General features: G+C 44.4%; 1 protein-coding gene across 7 annotated transcripts in view; it reads right to left on the reverse strand.

The window, feature by feature from the left end:
• LOC107390570 (neural cell adhesion molecule L1.1) overlaps nucleotides 1–14,961 on the reverse strand; it is a 350,852-nt gene that overhangs the window by 27,480 nt on the left and 308,411 nt on the right. For all 7 annotated transcript variants that reach the window (XM_070555506.1, XM_070555509.1, XM_070555505.1 and 4 more), the window contains one exon: nucleotides 3,998–4,147. In XM_070555506.1, the coding sequence (XP_070411607.1) occupies nucleotides 3,998–4,147 (150 nt within the window). The remainder of the gene's footprint in view (nucleotides 1–3,997; nucleotides 4,148–14,961) is intronic.

Here is a 14,961-nt window from a genome sequence, read left to right on the forward strand (position 1 = left end):
TAGGCGGTCTCGCAGTGTGATACCCGAAGAGGGCCCAGGTTCGTACAGACGTGTTAGAGGTGGCTGACAATGAATTTCAACTGTGGTTGATAGTAGACCGAAACACGCCACTAAAAAAACGCATTGTGTCAGACCTGAAAATGGAAACCAGGAACGTTGTAGACTGTAGACTGGCACGGCCTTGCGAGGGTTCGGCGCAAGTGAGCGCTCTGGAGGACCCTCAGTCGACGCGCAGGTGCAGTAAGAGAGATCAGATCCATAGTGGTACAGGGCACCGTTCAACCTCACCTTTGGTAGGTGAGTCACCAAAATCTGGGCTAGAGGTCACCAGCACCTGCTGTAGTGCTGTAGTGTCAGTGAAGTCATCAGTGTACCGGAATGAATGGAGTGTACACTTTTGCTCAAAGACATCAGTTCAGTCCCTCAACTCGTTGTTTACCTTCTCTCTCCCTCCTCTCCTGTGGGTTGGAACCCGCACCTTCGCGCACTGGTGTGACATCATCAGAATTCTGCTCGGTTCGGTAGCCAGACACGGTTCCGTGTTTGAAATGTGTTTCTCTACCGCTCCGCACGGAAGCGGCAAAATAACGTTTCGCGCTCATAACAAGCGGATTCTCAGCGCTTTGCTCATAAAACAGAAGACCTGCAGGCCTCTGTGAGTTCCTGATACTGTTCACAGATGTGTGATGATTTAGCTTGTTTCTTTAATTTACTCCAGAATAAGAGATTAAATTAAAGATGCAAGCAGCGTCGTTCGGCCCTCGCAGCGAAGCTGCTCGCCCTCCGTCCGCACCCCCTCCGCTCCATCCCCGACGCTCTCCAAACCCAGCTCCGCACTGCTCGGTCCTGGCCGGCAGCCAGGGGCACCAGGGCACGTCTGGCAGAACAGAAACGTCAACCACCCCGACACCAGAAACCGCGAACGGCCTCCTAGTCCGCACCTCACCCTGACTCAGCATCCCCTCTGAGCTCACCATTAAATTGAATTGTAAGGTCACAGCGCCAAGCCAGAATTCGCCATGGCATCAAAGCCCCTCCCTATCTGGAAAGCTATCAGATCTGAATGGTAATTACAGCATCATGAAGACAGTGCATGATTTTAGTGTCATGTTGACTAAATTAGAGGGGACAAAAATGGGCATTTCACCATAAAACAATAGACTTCCTGTAGTCAGGGGGCGGGGCTTAGGTGATGTCAGTTGTCCTTATTGTCACTGTCTTCAGATGTGGTCAGTGATCACACAGACAAAGTTTGATATAGATCTGATCATGCACATGGGAGTTATTAAGTCAAGTAATGTAATGGCGAAAGGTGAAAGTTTGAGGCTTAGCCACGCCCACACCTTTAAACGTATTTAAAATCCGACGGTTGAATTTTTTCCCCTTTGTCTTAAGACTACATAGCATAAGTTTGAAGGTGATTGGTGAAAAGGGCGACGGGGCATCAATGACAAAACAACGTGTGCGAAAACCACTAAATCGAGTACTTGGACCAAAATGGCCGACTTACTGTGCGACTTTGCACTTGGTTCCAAGAGACTTTCTTGTAGGTCCTGAGACACCACATTAGTGTACCAAATGTCGTCATCCTCAGTCAAAGCATGGCTTGGGGCTGACAGTTTTAATGGTCCTAGGGGGTGCTATTTCAGAAAATAGGCCACGCCCACCGGATTTTCACATCAGATTTTTTGGGGGCCCAGACTAGGATCACTCACAAGAAGTTTCGTGATGATATCTTTAGAAATGATGAAATGGGAGGCAAACGTAAGGCCACGGTGGTACGCCTGACTTCGCCACGCCGCCACAGCCACGCCCTCTGCAGAAAACTCCCATAAAGTGACGCCATGCAACCCCCACTTGACTTGAGTTAACAGCTACAAATTTGTCGTGATTAAGTGAAATGGGGCGAATTGGGGGCTATCATAGTAAAACTTGACCTTTTTGGTCCTGAGGGGGCGGGGCTTGTGTGATGTCATCATCCGACCATTCAATTTAGTTTGTGGGTCGATGGCGAATGACCACAGAAATTTTTGTAACTCTGTTCCATTCAATTATGAAGTTATAGCAATTTAAAAAATTTTGGCGAGTAGTCAAACTTCGAGGCCTGGCCCCGCCCCTTCAAAATAAACGAAAACCAGAATCCTTGTCTCATTTTGTTTGCCCATCCCTTTACACCACTTTTGAGATGATCGTGCGAAAAATGATCGAGCAATCCAATCAGAAAAGGACCCTGAAAACAGCCAAAACGGCTAAAAAATAGCCATTTCAACCCAAAATGGCCGACTTCCTGTTTGATATTGACCATGGTTGCAAGAGACTTTTCTGTGCAGACTGTTGAGTACTACAAGTGTACCAAATTTCATAACTGTACACTAAACTAAGCTTTATGGAGAGGGGTATTTTTCACCTTGTAGGGGGCGCTGTTCAGCCATTTTCTTTGCAATTTTTTTGGGACCTATAAAATATCAAATCTTTCACCAGGACTGACAAGTCTGCAAAATATTGTGAGTTTTGGGGTATGTTAAGGTCCCCAAAAAGCCGTAAAAGGGGCACGAGAATAATAAAAAAAGAATAAACAGAGCAGATACAATAGGCCTTTGCAGCTTCGCTGCTCGGGCCTAATTATTACAAAAGCAGTTCAATGTAGTTAAATTAGTCATTCACATGATTCTAACATGCTGCAGTGTGTGTGTGTGTGTGTGTGTGCATGTGCGTGCGTGTGTGTGTGTGTGTGTGTGTGTGCGTGTGTGTGTGTGTGTGTGTGTGTGTGTTACACATATACAGCTGCATGAGACTGTGTGGTTTCATCAAATCCATGCATCTTATATCTTGGCTGAAGTAATGGCTCAGGAAAATAACATATTTCATAAATAATGACGTCTCTATAGTGTCTATGATAATGTTTTATCTTATCTTTGGTCTGGGAGGTGTAACTTATCATGATGCAAGCCTTTTAAAACATGTTAAAGTGTTACAAGAGGAGATAAATGCATGAATTTAAAGTTCATGTTTGGAGACCAACCTTCACAGTGTGGAGGCTCACGCTGATGAGGAGACACCCTTAGTTCTAGTAACACCTGGGCACCCAAGGCCTGTTCTGACATGATGGACATTACGGGGCCCTTAAGGATTCCAGTTGGATGATTTTTGGCATAGAGTGTGAGGAAATAACGATCTTTCCACATAATCCAGTCCTCTCGGACCACTTTCTGATAACCTTTGAGTTTTTTATAACTAAGTTCTCGAGACATGAAAGTAAATTTCACTATAGTCTGTCTATCTGACAACGCAGTTGCATCTTTTAAATCAACTGTTCCATCTTTACTGTCCTCAGCATCTCAGAGGAACGTAGCAGAGGGCAATATTTTCAGTTCTAGCCCCTCACAAATTGATGCCTTAGTTCATCATGTTAATTCCTCTTTACGTGTGGCATTAGATGATGTTGCCCCTTTAAAAAAGAAGGTTATTAGGGACAGGAAGTTGGCTCCCTGGTTTAATTCTCATTTATGAGCCTTAAAACAAAACTCTAGGAAAGTGGAGAGAACATGGCGCTCTACGTACCATGAGGAGGCCTACCTATCCTGCATGAAGAGGATGATGTGGACAAAATACTCATTTGCCTAATAATTCTGCATTCCCTGTACATTGGTTGCCGTTTACATGTTCATCATGTGAAATGGTTTTTATACAAGCAACATAACTTGCCAGTTTTGCAAATATTGTTTTGAATTTATTGTACCCATGCGTAAGACTATGTTAAGTGTGTGTGTGTCTTTGAGGCCTTGTGTGTGATGTCTGTGGGCAAAGTCTGGTTTTTCAGCAAGAGTGAATGTAATGTCTTGAATGTAGAGCTTGATATTGACCTGAAAATATGATGTTTTGGAAATTTTGTGAGACGTTAAGGCTTTTTGTTTACCATTTTGAGAATATGAGGTATAGTTTAAAGAAATGTAAAAAACAGTAACTAAATAAAAATTTGCTTGTTCCTGATACACACCTGGCCCTCTGGTCCATTTCACATCTTGCCACTGAGTGTTGTTTCCTTTCAGGATCATCAAATGGTATTCTGTTCCTGATTGGAGGCCTGTTAGTGAATAGAAACCCTGTGTGGAGTTGACGACTTCTGACTCCTTCCACTGACCACCACCTGTTTCAAGTACACAAAATGGTTAATAAGCTTTTTGTTAGACCCAATTACCATTAAATTTACTTATTTTCTAAAGAATAACTATTAACTTAAAATTATTGATTTCTTGTGGAGTGCTGACATAAACATGAGAGCTCATCAAACCATGCTGCATTCCATAGAGTAGGGTAGGGGTCATCAAATATGGGGTGGGGTCCGGACCACAAATTAATTGTATGTCAGGGGTGGGACTGATGGGGAAGTGTGTGGCAGGTCATCTTCCAAAGGTGTGGGAAAGGCTGACGGCAGACAAGGAGTGTGAGTGTGTGTACAGCGCTCAGCATAAATGAGTACACTCCCTTTAAAAAGTACTAATTTAATGAGCAGCTCACTGAACAAAAGAACAGTTTCCAGAATGTTCACCAGGCTGGGTTTTACTGAACACGTGTTTAACTCCGTAACATGAAACTAAGGTTAATAATATAACTTAAATCATAAAATATTCTGATTTACTAAATTTGGCTGAGGCCAAAATGAATACACGCCGCAACAAAACTACTACATCTAGTATTTGGTTTGACTACTGTGATTTTCAGTGACAGCACCAAGTCTTCTAGGCATGGAATGAACAAGGTGGCGACATATTGCAACATCTACATTTTTCCATTCTTCAAGAAGAACCTCTTTTAGAGCCTGGATGCTGGAAGGAGAGTGCTGCTCAACTTGCTGCTTCTGAATTCCCCACAGGTGTTGGACTGGGTTCAGATCAGGAGACACTTGTCCATTCAACCACTTTCACCCTGTTCTTCTTCAGAAATGCACCAGCAGCTTTAGATGAGTGTTCTGGATCACTGTCGTGTTGGAAAAGTGCACAACCACCATGTGATGGCAGCATCTTGTCCTTCAGGACATTGATGAGTTCATGATACCATCAATGAAATGCAGCTCCCCAACACCAGCAGCACTCATGCTGCCCACATAAGGTCACCGCCACCACCGTGTTTCACTGTAGGCACCATGCTTTTCTCTTTGAAATCCTCACCTTTACGACGCCATACAGTTTTGAAACCATTAGTTCCCAAAACAGAGATCTTTGTCTCATCCCTCCTGAGTCTAGAGTCCCAGTAGTCTTCATCTCTTCCAGCATGGGCCTTAGCAAATCCTAAGTGAGCTTTTTTGTGTGTGGGCTTTAGGAGAGGCTTCCTTCAGGGCTGATACCCATGCAAGACATTCCTTTGCAGACATTTTGCTTCTCATCTGAGGAGCTTTCTCAATTCCGACTGGAATATGGGAGACTCAAGCTTATAAACTGTAGCTGTCTGTTGTGGCTTAACTAGCAGAAACTACCCATGAATACTCCTCCTCACTACCTCCTGAGGAGTCACTGGAGTAGTTAGCCCCTAAACTATAGTAATCCTGTTTCTCTATATGCTTCTGATTCTTCTATGTTCAGCTTCCATACCTTGTCAACTGCTTCAACTCTTCAGCTATTTGGGCAAATTTGGTATCAAAAACGTTCAGCTTGTTAAACTCTTTCCGGACATTACTTTTGGCATTGATAGCTTTCATATTTTTTTGAGATATTCAGCTTTTTCTGCAACCTTTTGCTGACCTTATATATTTTTTCCTTAAAATCCTTTCACCTTTTTGACCTAAAACTCTGTAGGGCTCCATTCGAAGTTTAAAGCAGTCACAAGATCTTCAGCTATTAGAAATATAGGGCCGTGTTGAAAACCCAATCCTCATAAATATTCATGAGGATCGATTTGTATGTACAAAGATTGATTTAACCCTTTAAGCACCAAAGTCACAAAATTGCAACAAGCGTCATTGCTGACTTTAACAAGCCACAGCTGCAAATATGATCCCTCATGAAGTTACATACTTTACACCAGAGGATAGTGGGTTAGGGTGTCTATCTTCAGTAGTCTGAGCAACACTTATGGGTGTGTTTACTGGGTTTTTAAGAGTTTGAAAACCACCTCCCGCCTGGAGGATCCCGGAGAATGAGAGGATGAGACGAATGCAGCACACATAGGGCGAATATTATAGGGAAAAAAACTTAAGTGCTGACAGGTCTGGTCATTGTTGACTTTCTTTGTTTGACTGACTCAGAAGATTATTCACTCATCCAGTCAGAAAGAGTGATAACATAAAAATGGCAGACGCGTTTAGTATGGAAGTCAAAGTACACCACATAATCATCTATCTATCTATCTATCTATCTATCTATCTATCTAATATAAAAAGTTTTCAAAAAACGATTAAAATGTTTAAAATTTGAAAAAATATTGTGATTAAAAAGGAAAGGAAAGGGAGAGAAATGCTGAATTGGAAAGAAGGAAATCAGTGGATCCCGGGAAGGGCAGGCTTTTCAAGTCCTTGCACCCTCTCTCTGGAACCAGCTCCCACTCTCAAACAGTCCCGTCACTGTCAGTCTTTAAGAGCAGGTTGAAGACTCATTTCTATAGGATGGCTTTCTCCTAATGCTTTTGGTTTCTGATTTTTATTCTTTGTTTTGATTTCTTTTAACTACTTAATTTTGATTTTATTTTCTTTAAATATAATCTTTTTGCATTTTATTGTTCTCAGTGATGTTTATATTCTTATTTTTAGTGTTTTTTAAATCTTTGGAACTTTTCCTGTTCAGCCCCTTGGGCCCCCTTCGAGGGTGGTGAAAAGTGCTTTATAAATAAAGCCAGGAGGAGGTTAGGACCCAAGATGCAGAAACCCAGAACGACACAAGGCTGGAGCGAAATCAAAGTAAAATCCTTTATTAAGGAAGAGTCCAAAATTCAAAAATCCAAACAGGGCAGGAAGCCAAGCCTAAAGTCAGTAACCCGATTGACAAAAGCAAAAAGCTCTGTGATGAGCAAAGCCTAGAGTTTCACGAGGAGGAACAGAACAACACAACGACAATGGACCGACACACACTGAGAGACAAGACAGGGTTTTATACACAGGGGCTGGGTGATTAGGAAACGAGCAGCAGGTGCGTGGGGAGAGAGAACCAGAGGAGAGCCTGATGAAATCAATAAAGAAAATGGGAAAGGAAAACTAAGCAGAGGAGGGGAACAAGCTTTAACCTATGAGACTACATAAATAAACCTAAAAGACTCAGGGCACAGGAGAACCAAAATATAAATAACTAAAGACCTGAGAAGTGAGGGAGAAATAAACAAGTGGAGAAGGAAAACACACACACACTAAAGGAGACTAATGAAAACCTGAACTTATAGAAAACTACGGGGAGTGACTAGAAGGGAACCTGAGAGGAAACCTGGAGGGGACTTGGGACCACAAGGACACAGAAACCTAAGGGGAACCCCTAAGGGCAAAACCTGGAGTGGGCTGGGGAACACAAGGAGGCACCTGAGGGGGGATGCAGACAAGGAGACACATGAGGAACACAAGGAGACACATAAGGGGAACCTAGAGACGGATGGAGAACACAAGGGGACATATGAGAGAACCTGAAGGGGGCTGGGGACCACAGGGACACAGAACATGACATGATGATGATGATGAGGTAGAAAGAGCAGAATAAGGAGAGGGTGGTGAAGAAGGTCTCGCAAAAGTCAGCTTGAACAGGTGAGTCTTCAGCTGCTGTTTAAAGGAGACATGTATAAATATAAAAAAATAAATGTGTGTGTTTGTGTGTGCATGCGTGCAGCTACTGCTTTTGGATTAATTCTTAATGTGTTACTTTTAATAATGCCCCAGGTTCTTGTTCCAATTGCAGTCCATTGATGCAGTTTTTGACACTTCTTACTTCCTTTATTGGCTGTTCTAGGTCTGTTTGCTAATTCTGCCCGACAGCATGTTTGTGAAAAGCAAAACGTTGACAGAAGAATTGGGCCATACAGTCATTGTGAATTGCCAATATCTCATTAATTTTTTGAATGTTAATAGCAATTAATATACTACACAGCTACATAGTCATGTAATTAAGGTAACATCAAAAAAGAAGAGTTTGCTGAGCTGAATTGATATATTGGATCGAATGGAATTGAATGGAAATGGCTAGTCAGATAGGGGAAAGAAAAGCGATATTCAATTCCTTTAGCAGCTCATTATAGAAAAAAGTAGTCGGAGCTCCCCTAGACACGTCCGCTCACCAACACGCCATGCCCGGACAATCACATCCTGATTTTAACGGACCCTGATTCTTACATTTTGTTATTGTTACTCAACCTGACCCCAGCATTTGACACTATAGACCACACCATCCTACTCCATAAGCTTGATTCATTGGTGGGTGTCACTAGTACTGCCCTTGCCTGGTTCAAATCGTCCCTCACTGGTTGATGGTTTAGTGTCCATATCGAGGAGTGCTCCTCTCCCAATGTCCCACATCCGTGGGGAGTGCCTCAGGGTTCTATCCTGTGTCCTCTCCTTTTTTCAATATACATGCTCCCTCTCGGAAAGATTTTATCCAATCACAAGGTCAACTACCATTTCTTTGCAGACAATTCCCAAGTTTACCACAAACTCCGTCAACAGCACTTGTCTACTGTTTTGGCAGAATGCCTCTGAGGTCAGAAACTGGCCATCTTCTAACTGCCTATAGTTAAATGACGCCAAGATAGAAGCCATCCTTTTTAACCCCACTAACATAAATGGCGCTACAGATATACCAGATCTCCCCTCACTCAGCCTTAAATCGTGTGTCATCAGCCTGGGTGTGAAACTCGACTCCGACATCTCAATGACTTCACAAGTCAATGCCACTGTCAGGTCTTGCTGTTTTAAATTCATGGCTTAAATCCATCATCAAACACCTGCATCTTGAATCTGTCATTCATGCGTGCATTACCTCCCGCCTGGATTACATCAACTGTGTGCTGATTGGGATTAATGCTGCAACTAGGTTCTTAACCAATTCCACATCACACCCATTCTTGCTAATTTACACTGGCTCCTGGTTCAATTTGGGATTAATTTCAAAGTCTTGCTTTTTGTTTACAAGGCTTTGAAAGGTCTGTCTCCATCTTCTCTAACTGAGCTGTTGACTCCAGTTACACCCACACAATCCCGTCGATCGGCCAGTCACCAGCTACTGGTTGTTCCGAAAGTCCGCTATAAATAAAAGGAGGAGCGTATCTTTTCTCATGCTGCACCCAAACTCTGGAACTCCTTATTTGATGACTTAATGGATGGATGGATGGATGGATGGATGGATGGATGGATGGATGGATGGATGGATGGACGGACGGACTATGAATGAAAAATTCATGAACGTACTATAAAAGATGTGGTCGTAGCGGAATTTTTTTAAGGTTTTTCATCTGTCATTGAATCTTGGGCTCCACTCTAGGTGACGTGACCATTACAGTGGGCAGACGGAAAGTTTACCTCAAACATTCTGGAACAAATGAATGCTGCAACCACAATTTTTGGAGTACAGTAATGAATTATGGCTCAAAGAGTATGAATATCTCTCAGCTTCAAGTGTCACGTTATGCGGATGGTTAGGACCCAAAAATGCAGATACCCAGGATGACGAGGCAGGAGTTGATATAGAGAATAAATCCCTTTATTTGTAGGATGAAACAAAAAATAAATCCAAAGGCAGGGAGCCAAAAATCCAAAATCAGAAGAACAAAAGCTCACCTAGAGCACAAAACTGTGAAGAGACACAAAGCTCACACAGAGCATCAGAAAACGCTTACATACAAACAATGGACCAACAAGACACCGAGATAAGACAGGGCTTAAATACGCTGGGGCATAATGGGAGGCAGATGAGCTGCAGGTGTGTGTGGAGAGGACCAGGTGAAAGAAATACTTAATCAGGGAGGGAACTCACATAACCTAAGAGTAAAACCTATAAACAAGAAAAGCAACCACATAGCTAATATTCTAAAGGGAAGGAAAACTACAAAGACCGGTGGGACAAAACATACTAAAGAGACTAATAAAATGAAAAGCTGAAACTATAAAAACTGCAGTGAGGTGACTGGAGAAGACTAAAGAAACACATGACCTGAGAGATATATCTGGAGGGCTGAAGACCAGGGGACACATGAGGAACACAAAGAGACACATAACTGAGATGCAGACAAAAAACACATGAGGGCGCTTATGGGACACAAAATGGGAACCTGGAGAGGGATGGAGAACATAAGGAGACACATGAGGGAAGATGCAGATGCAGACCATGACAGTACCCCCCCCCCCCCCCAAGGGGCGGTTACCAGACACCCAAACACGAACAAACAAAAACAAGCAAAAGACAAGACAAAACAGGACAAGAGAAACCAGAGGGAGGGAGAGGAGGGAACAAACAAAAACACCCCAAAAGGGCGGGCGAGGAGGGAACAGGAGACCCCGGGGGCCGGCGATGGGGAACCGGGAACAGGGAGCTCTGGGGGGCCGGCGACGGGGAACCAGGAGCCGGGGACAGGGAATTCTGGGGGGCCGGTGACGGGGAACCAGGAGCCGGGAACTGAGAAGTCCAGGGATCGGGGGCTTAGGAGGCGGAAGACAAAGAGGGGACTCAAAAGGAGGATGAGGTAAGGACTCAGGAGACTCAGGACGTAGGTATGGGTACCTTTGACATTTGAATCGATCCGGTACTAATTCCCGGTACCTACGAATCGATACTGGTACTTAACGGTACCAATTTTCGATACTTTTGAGTGTTTAATATTTTTTATTCTCTTTTATAATTAAATATTTATTTTTCTCAATATATAACCATATTTGATAAATATCACGATAAATAACATACAACTGTTTGTATTTTAACATCGTCCTTGTAGTTTTATAAGTTGATAATTAAACTGAAGCAAACATCTTTACTGTTAACTAAATTTACTGTGCATCTTCCTTTTACCGTCCTTTTTCAATTGATTTTTCCTACTGGGAAGTTAGAATTTCTGAGGAGAAAGCGAATGCACCATTAGATGATAGCAATGGTGGCATAGGAAGCTAACATAGGAAGCTAACATATCAAGCTAACGTTATCTTAAACAGTTTATTTAACTGCTGGAGCAGATTTAAACGATCAAATCAAATCAAATCAACTTTATTTATATAGCACTTTTCATACAAAAAAAAATGCAACTCAAAGTGCTTTACAGATTAAAATGGCCCCATAGATCCCATACTCCATTCGAGTCCCCCTCCCCAAGTATAAAACAATTAACAATTACGGTTCCCCTCCCGCACCCAACTTCCAAAGTGGACAAACAATCACCCGCACACTCGTCCATGCACACACACACACACACACACACACACACACACACACACACACACACACACACACACACACACACACACACACACGTGAACACCAAAGGAAACAATAGGAAACAATAGGCTGAGTTCATATGGGTCAAGTAATGAATGAGACATCATCAGCTGAGCCATCTGCCCTGACAGTAACAGATCCATGGCAGCAGCCAAGACACCGGCCCATGACGCCCAGTGGCGGAGGGCAGAAACCCCCACCAGTGCCCGGGCACTACCCGAGGAGTGCCCCAGTTGCCGCCTCCCCTGACCACCGGCCCCAAGGCAGAGGGCTCCGCTGAGGAAACACTGGAGGATTAAAATATATAACATGTAAAATAACAAAAGCTAATATGGATAAAAAGTAACTGATAAAAAGGGATTAGAAAGATAGTAAAAGAAAACATAATGATGTAAAAACACTTAGATGTAAATAAAATGATAAAATTAATTAAAAGAGATAAATATGTATATATAGATAAATAGTGATCAGTTAAAAGCTAAGCTAAAAGGTGGGTCTTGAGCCTATTCTTAAAAGCCTGGACGTTCCCTTCGGGACTGAGGTCCTCTGGCAGCCCGTTCCAAAGGCGAGGGCCATAGTACTTGAAGGACGCCTCGCCGTGGGTGTGAGTCTTAACTTTAGGGATAACTAGGAGACGGCTGCCAGAGGAGCGCAGAGACCGTGAGGGTTTATATAGTAAAAGCATTTCTGAAAGATAAGAAGGCCCAAGACCATTAAGACACTTAAAAACCATTAAAAGAACCTTAAAATCGATCCTGAAACATACGATGATGCCTCACACTTAAATCATTGTCACTGGTTTCATCTTCACCCAATCACCCATCGCATTTAGTAAAGTGAAGCCAAACTTTAGAGCACATTCATGTTCTTCTAGTCGGAATTTCGGAGTTCCGAGGAGAAAGCGAACGCACCATTAGTAAAACGGAAGCTAACAAATCAAGCTAACGTTCTTAAACATTTTATTTACCTACCGGAGAATATTAAGATGAGGACGTCTCATTTAGATCGTCGTCGCTCGCTGGTTTCATCATCACCCAGTTACCCATCACATTTAGTGAAGTGGACCCAAGCTTTAGCGTTTGTTCTTTCTACCATGCTGCTCTGTTTACAACTCGTTCGCTGCGACCGATGACATAACGCTCTTGCGCATGCGCAGCTGTCTAGGCAAGTTCTCGTTGTGAAGGATGGGTACCGAAACGAGGCACCGTTTCAAATGAAGTGAATCGGTGCTCGGTCGGTACTGTGGAATTCGGTCGGTACCTTAAAAAGTACCGAATTTGGTACCCATCCTTACTCAGGAGACAGGGACACGGGGGACTCTTGAGACACTGGAGACAGGAACACGGGGGACTCTTGAGACTCTGGAGACAGGAACACGGGGGACTCTTGAGACTATGGAAACAGGAACACGGGAGACTCTGGAGACAGAAACATGGGGGACTCTTGAGACTCTGGAGACAGGAACACGGGGGACTCTTGAGACTCTGGAGACAGGAACACAGGGGACTGTGACTGGAAGTCTGGAAACGGGGACTGTGACTGGAACTCTGGAGACAGGGACTGTGACTGGAACTCTGGAGACGGGGGCTGTGACTGTAACTCTGGAGACGAGAACGTCGACTTCGCGACAGGAGACAGAAACGCCGACTTCGAGACAGGAGACGGGGACGTCGACTTCGAGACAGGAGACGAGGACGTAGACTCTTGAGGGGACGTAGACTCTTGAGGGGACGTAAACACTGGTGGGGACGTAGACTGTGCCGGTGGCGACTCAGGAGACGTCAACTTCAGAGCTGGAGGCGTCGACTTCGAGACAGGAGGCGTCCACCCTTGGACTGGAGGCGTAGACTTCTGGCCTGGGAGCTTCGACTTCTGGCCTGGGGGCGTCAACTTCTGGCCTGAAGGTACCGGACTGGGCGGGGCCTCTTGGACGGGCTGGACCGGAGCCTCATGGATGGGCTGGACCGGAGCCTCGTGGACGGGCTAGACATGATGCGGTGCGTCCACCGGGACCACCGCCAAAGCAGAATGCGATGTGTCCTCCGGGACCACCGCCGAAACTGGATGCAATGCGTCCTCCGGGACCACCGCTGAAGCAGGATGTGGCGATGGCAGATGGAACTCAGACGTGGATCACAGACCAGGGGCCTCTTGTTTAGGTGGCTCAACTCTGGCCTCAGACAGTCTCTTGAGCTCAGTCCTGGGTTGCAGAGCAGGGGCCTCTTTGACAGGCGGCACAACTCTAGACTCAGGAGACTTTTGGTGATGGCGGCGACGTCGACGGCAGGTGCAGTTCTTAGGAGGTGCGGGGGTGACATCGGCAGGTACAGAGGACGAGTTACAGCCCACCGGAGATGAAGTGGTGGTGCTGTCGGGACCAGGTGAGGGTGTGGCGGTTTGGCCCATCAGAGATGCTGAGACGGCATCAACATGGACAGGGGAGAATGAGATGACGCTGGTTCTGACTGTCTGAGACGACGTAGGACGGGACTGGAGAGTAGGAGCAGAAGGAGGAGGATCAAGGCCAAAGGTGTGGAGCAGCAATGAGGCAAATTCCCAGAACGACACAGTCTTGAGAGATTCCACGTCAATAAGATCTGCGACCCACCGCAAGGCTTTACCTCTTAAACACCACACCATGAAAGGGATCTTGCTTAACTCCGAAGATCCCAGGTCCAAACAACGGGCACAGTCCCGAATGAAATCCCAACAGGTATCCGGGTCACCATAGTAACAGTACATCTGCTGGCTCGTTGGAGTACCTGGAGGTTCTGCTGGGTCCTGGGTAGGTCGGTCCATTCTGTCACGTTATGGGGATGGTTAGGACCCAAAAATGCAGATACCCAGGATGACACGAGGCAGGAGATGATATAAAGAATAAATCCTTTTATTTGTAGGATGAAACAAAAAATAAATCCAAAGGCAGGGAGCCAAAAATCAAAAAATCCAAAATCGGAAGAACAAAAGCTCACCTAGAGCACAAAACTGGGACGAGACACAAAGCTCACACAGAGCATCAGAAAATGCTGACATACAAACAATGGACTGACAAGACACTGAGACAAGACAGGGCTTAAATACACTGGGGCATAATGGGAGGCAGATGAGCTGCAGATGTGTGTGGAGAGGACCAGGTGAAAGCAATACTTAATCAGGGAGGGAACTCACATGACCTAAGAGTAAAACCTAAAATCAAGAAAAGCAACCACATAACTAATACTCTAAAAGGAAGGAAAACTACAAAGACTGGTGGGACAAAACAAACTAAAGAGTAGGGATGAGCGAGTACACCACTATCTGTATCTGTTCAACCATCTAAATTATCTGTATCCGTATCTGTACTCGGAGTGGGCATGGCCTAACCCGGAAATGGGTGTAGTTGAACCAGTACGTTATTTTAAGTCTGATCAGAAGTTAATATATGTATTGTTTATTTGAAAACTATTTACAGAGCAGCCTCAGAGTTGAGATTAAATGTTCTCGATCACAATAGTAAAGGAACTATTACAGAACAAGTTTTTTAATAAAATCACAACATTAATATTTAAGTGCATGAATTGAGAGAGAGAGAGAGAGA

This window comes from Nothobranchius furzeri, chromosome 10 (genome assembly GCF_043380555.1).
Source record: "Nothobranchius furzeri strain GRZ-AD chromosome 10, NfurGRZ-RIMD1, whole genome shotgun sequence".
Lineage (NCBI taxonomy): Eukaryota > Metazoa > Chordata > Actinopteri > Cyprinodontiformes > Nothobranchiidae > Nothobranchius > Nothobranchius furzeri.